Genomic DNA, 5,897 nt, shown 5'->3' with positions numbered 1-5,897 from the left:
GCCTGGATACTAGTCTACCTATAGCACCTGAATGCATCTTTCTCTGTGTTTACTGGTTGAATGAGAAATGTATAAAGTCCCAGCAATTGCATTTCTGGCAACAAAAAAAAGTGAACTGGCATTTATCCCTGAGCCATGCATCACAACAAATTGCTCCAGAATCCAAGACCTTGATTTTCAGTTAAATTTAGAGAGGCAGTTAAACCTAATGGTGTGTTCAGGTGTGTATGGGACTGCCTCAAAGTGCACATTGATAAAAGAATTAAAGTTGAGTGAAAGTCTGAGCTGCAAAAATACCCTATAAATGTCATTAGCTTATTTTGTCAAAACACATAAAAGAACTACATAATTGTGATTACCACGCAATACACTGATCAATGCACACTAATGTTGATGTGTGGGTAGATAATTGTAATATGTTCAGTTATGGTCAAGTCTTCAATTATAGTGTTGTACCCGGTACTTTTTACCATACGGACTCTGAGAGATGAGACAGTCCAAGTAACTACAAAACAGTGCTAATTTATTCCATGAACACAGGTAAAAATTAACATTACACGCTCAGGCATCTTGCACCTCCAAACCCCACGCAGGCAGATGAAAGATGAAAGACCCCGAACCCACCAGGCCTGTACATTATATTTGGTTTGGGCTAACCCCATTCTACCCAGGGACGTCAAACCGTGACGTCACCTGATATGCCACCTTTACAGCTGACTGTAGCAGTAGTCAAAACATGGAGAAAATCAATGTGTGTGAGTGGGCTAAACATATCATACAGTAGCCACTTTCTATCTGGTTATCCTTGAACATAAACAACCTGGAGTAACTCATGGAAATGAGTGAGCATTTAACAGCCTGAGCTAGACATCCTGTCTACACTAAAGACATTTCTAATACAACAAGTACCTAACCAATATCTATCTGACTAAAAATACCTAACAATAGGCTATTAAGGGATAAAGTGGGTTTTTTTCATTAGATCTCTGTGGATGTTAAAAAGCAAATAATAAAGGATCTAACTGTCAAGTCTTTATAAACAAGTGATTAATAAAGGGTTTAATCATCAGTCTGAAGTTATAAATATTAACAAGTGATTAACATTGATATTTTACCTTAAGAATGCTAAGAAGTCATTAATAGGGGTTTGGTTATTCATTTGATCATTTTGTAGGTATGGATGTTAAGTCGTATGTGAAGGTTTTTGTAATCAAGTCAACAGGCTGTTGATTATGTTGTCCATATAGTCTGCAGGCCATTTCTATAACTAAACAATCCAGCCAGTCTTGATAACCCAAATGTTGTTCTCACAACTGTTATATAATGTAATTATTAAGCATCACCACACTCCATAAAAAGGGTACCTTATTAGAAATTCGTTTCGAACCACATTGTGGGTAGGCACTGCGTATTTGGATGGGCAGAAAACCGCCCACCCATCAAACAGACTGGTGACAGATGATGGCTGCAAACCAGCTTTACATAATTTTGGGCCACAGTGTGGTCAGGATTTAATTGTACACAGCGGAGTTAGAGCAGTCTGCATTTCTTAAAGGAAAGTGCATATCTAGCTGTCGCGGTGATGCGATGAGGATATTGGCCACGGAGATCTGGGAGGTGTGTCAGTCCCTGCTGTCGCTCAGCTGTCTCTCCTCCTGTTATCCGTTCAGCGTGTTCGTGTGTGTTCAGAAGGAAGACACTACGATAGACACACACACCGAGAGAGAGAGAGAGAGAGAGAGAGAGAGAGAGAGAGAGAAGTTTACTCTGCTCTTGGGTGATCGCTCACTTCACACGATGGCAAGTCTGTATCCGTGTAAGGCGCCGTTGCATTGGGAGCCCTGCTGCTTTCAGTAGAACTGAGGAATCTTAAAGTGTGATTATGGCTGAATATATAGAGAGAAGCGCCTCCAGTCCACCGGTTGCTGGCTGGAAACCTGCAGCAGGAGGAGCCGGAATAAAACTGGAGATGCACCGAGAAGAACCAGTGTCAAACGGAAACTGCAACGCGTCAGACACCGCGAAGAAGGTCCAAAGCGAATCCAGCTGCGAGTCCCCGACGTGGGAGAGCACAGGTTCAGATTCAGCCGCTAAACCAATCCCTCGACGCAGCAGTCTGATCAAGGTAGGCCCCAGTTTCCTTTAAGAAAAAACAGGAAAGACTTTAGAATGTTATAAATGCAAGCAAATCGATCCAAGCCCAGAGTAGACCTCGACGAATTTCAAGGGGAATATGACATGGAGTAGGATTTGTGTACTCAAAAACCATTGAATTGCACAGGAACACTACAAGCTCCTACAGGAATGAGATGCAGATGACATTGATTGAAATAATAATAAAAAAAAAATCAACCAATAAACTTAAGTCAGCCTAAAATCATTACTGAGTCGTGCATATACATAGATGTGGAAGCCTAACATCCCAAGCCCCGTCCTCATTTAAATAAACCATTGGCACACTGTGATTCTGCTTCCTGTCACCTACCTGCCCCCCACCCCCCGTCCCGCTTCGAAAATCATTTTGCCTCATCTGACCTCACTTGATACTGCAAAGGAAATTTAGAAGATGAATAAAAGTGATCTACGCTTCCAGATCGGGTTGGGGCACGTTACACTGAATCTGTGATCTACAGAGCACTTGAAATCAGTCTTGAAACAAATTTTCATAGCTTTTTAGTCACATGTGTCATGCACTGTAGGTGATGTCGTTTATTAGCACTTCATCAGCTAGAGAGGAGGAGGAAATAAGTGAAACCACCTGCTGTAGTCGTTGATTAGGCTGCATTCAGTGTGCCCTCAATGTCCAGTTAATCCCAGTGCCTACACTGATTTACAAAGGTTTATTTGTGTTTAGCCCTTGTTAGAGATGCCACACTTATTCGCAGTTTATGTTGAATTTGGAACCAAAAGGCATTTAAAATAGTGTCGTATAAATAGCATCTACTCAATAACTCCTTCCCTGACTTTGTTGGTTTATTGTTTGGGCCTTAAGGCACATGGGAAGTCTTTTATTGATCCCTGGGTGCTGCCTGTGTCCAGAGCTACTGCCCTCAAAGACACAACAGTTTTGAACATGGCTTCACCTGTGTGTGAATGGCTTCCACTCAGCAAGACAGGAAGCCAGCAAGTTGGTCAATTTCCTCAAACACTTCATGTTGCATTATTGCTATGAAGTCCTGAGCAATTGGTGATGACATGTTACTTTCTCCTTGGCCTTATCTTTCACTGGAACACACACACATACACAAACACACAAATGTTTCTCACTCCCTTGCCCACGCATAGGCCTGCTCTTGTCAGTCTTCTGTTAGTTTCCACAGTGCAGCCAACCTGACACCGGGGATTTTAAAACACATTTTTCAGTGATGTTCTGGCATCTCACGCTCTGTGTCAGAGGTCGTAAATAACTCCTGGCGAGGGTGGTGCCTGGTCTGATGTGTGAGGTTTAATGGCTCCAGAATGTCACCTGCTCCCTAGGTACTAACTTCACTGAAGCAGAAACTGGCATGCATTTCCGGGATGATGTTGTGTTTGACTGTTATATGTTCAGTGGGCACATTTACTGCTGAGAACGTTCAGTGATCAATGAACCAAGCAGCACAGCATCTAAGATACTGTGTTGTAGTACATTTGTGCTTTCCCTGCATATGTGCTTGTGTTTTGAATTAAAAAACTCCCAAGGCTTTAGATGGAGCTCAGTGTAAAAACCAAGGAAATATGCATCAATCTGTCAGCACAACAGTGTGTTTAGTTGTTTGTTAAGTTTCCCCTATGGCTAAATTCAGGATTCCACACAGTATTAGTCTGGGTGGTATGTAGGTAGGCTGATAAACAGGAAACGAGACATTCCAGACTGGTTTTAGCAGGAATCAGGGAAATTTATGTTCAGTATGTGTGTGTGTGCTTTGGCTGAGATAATGAGAGCACCCTTAATTGTAGTTCACCAGTATGGACTTAATGCTCTCTGCTGTCCTCTCATTTATTCTGTCTCGCTCTCATATGCATGAAGGAAATGCAGAATCAGGTGCCCACTCAGTTTAGTTTGTTTCAAGTTCATCTTGATGTACTGTAGATAACCATCAGGTTCTCTCTCTTTCTTCTAAAAAACACATGCACATTCAGTCACACACACTTGCACAGACTTGCCTTCTAGTAAAATCAAGCTAGGCACTGCAAATATCTCTCATTACCCTTCCTGAGATAAAACATGGTTGGCATGTGTATGTGTGCACAATGTTGTCCTGTGAAAACCGCATATCTCCAAAATCTCAGCTTTTCAATAACCAAGAAAAGCAGGGCTGACAACACAATTTTTATACAGTCCAGTAAAGCAGAAGTGCTGTACAATAATCATCTCAGGTCGGACTGTAATACTGTAATCTGTCATGCAGTGCAGTGAATGCGTAAATCTAGTGCATGCTACCTTCATCAGTATGCATGACTGTGTGTGTGTTTTGGATGACTGTGTGTGTTTTTTCAGTCTGAAGGAGCAGCATTAACCAGAGGAGTTAGCACACAGCTGGGGATAGTAGTTGTTTAAGTCAGAGCAGCCTTGAGCACCTCCTGCAGTTCGGATCAACATCTTTAGTCTGCTTTAAACCACTTTAGACTGCATAAGCATGGCCCTGTGCAACATAGCAGTCTGGATAAACACTCTCACTGATTGTGATGGAACCACAGGAAATACTGTTATTCTGAGCTGCTATACAGTTCACTCTGTATTCATAACATACATCCAGTCGTTCATATGCAGGGTTGTACAGGTAATTGTGTGTGCATAAATGTGAGAGTTTGTGCCTGTAAGTGAGCCTCGCCTCATCACTGACGCATATGGAAGCTCTGTTTGCCACTTGTTTGAATGCTCATAGGTGATGGCGGTTGATGCTCAAGTCTGCTCCTGGTTTTAGTGAACTGCCTGACTTCGGTAAATGCATCTGTGACGTTTGTCAGCTGAAATCGTGGTTAGCTCGCTGACATGATGACCTTTTCGCATCAACCTTTTACTTGTTCCATTTTGTATGATGTGTATGTATGTGTGTGTGTGTTTGTTTGTGGGCTTGTGTGCACGAGGTTACTTCAAAGGTTTCAAGTGTGAAAGAGCATCTGTAGCTGTACTTGCCACTAAGGCAGAGGTTTATAGTCAGGTTGGGCAGCATTTCACATTTTCTGTCTAACATTATTCCCATACATTGAGCTGCTGACAGAAGGACTTGACCACATAGTACTTCCAGTGCCCTATTTAACTGTATAGTCCTGGTTTCTGTAGCAGTCACACCCAAAACACAGGTGGAGTGTGTGATCATGGCACACTTTGTGATTGGTACTGTGTGCAATAATGCACGAAGAGTTGGTCTGATAAGGGCTGCAACTAAAGATTATTTTAATAATTAGGTAATTGGTTAATCTGAAAAACATTTGTAGATTCATTGATTAATTGCTGAGGCTATAAAAAAATCTGAAAATAACAAAAATTGCCCATTACATTTTCTGAGCTTAAGGTCACATATTTAAAGTTTGTGCTTTATTTGACCAAAAAACCTAAAATGTGACATTTTTATGCAATATACAATGAAAAGCAGGAAACCTTTACATTAAAAAAAACTAAAATTTGCAAATGTCCAAGTTTTTTACTAGCTATGGTTGACACTACGCATAGCATTTTCAGTGCTAAGTTGTGAATGTTAGCATGCTAACATGCTAAACTAAAATGGTCAACATGCTAAAAATTATGCATACTAAATATTAGCATGCTCTCGTTGTTATTGTGAGCATGTTAGTATTTATTTAAGTCAAATCCCAGTGTCATAAGTACAGCACAGTCTCAAAGAGCTGCTAGCATGGCTGTAGACCCTTAAGGCCCTAATGCTATAAAGGGGGGGGGGGGGGGGGGGGGTGGG

General features: G+C 41.5%; 1 protein-coding gene across 1 annotated transcript in view; it reads left to right on the top strand.

Annotated features, from left to right (window-relative positions):
* The first annotated feature begins 1,115 nt into the window (after positions 1-1,115).
* Positions 1,116-5,897, top strand: part of LOC109968113 (inactive phospholipase C-like protein 2) — a 37,156-nt gene continuing 32,374 nt past the window's right edge. The window contains exon 1 of the mRNA XM_020614153.1: positions 1,116-2,125. Coding sequence (XP_020469809.1) covers positions 1,883-2,125 — 243 coding nt within the window. The 5' untranslated portion in view covers positions 1,116-1,882. The remainder of the gene's footprint in view (positions 2,126-5,897) is intronic.

Source organism: Monopterus albus, unplaced genomic scaffold (assembly GCF_001952655.1).
Source record: "Monopterus albus unplaced genomic scaffold, M_albus_1.0 scaffold143.1, whole genome shotgun sequence".
NCBI lineage: Eukaryota > Metazoa > Chordata > Actinopteri > Synbranchiformes > Synbranchidae > Monopterus > Monopterus albus.
This window is presented reverse-complemented; position numbering and strand designations above follow the sequence as displayed.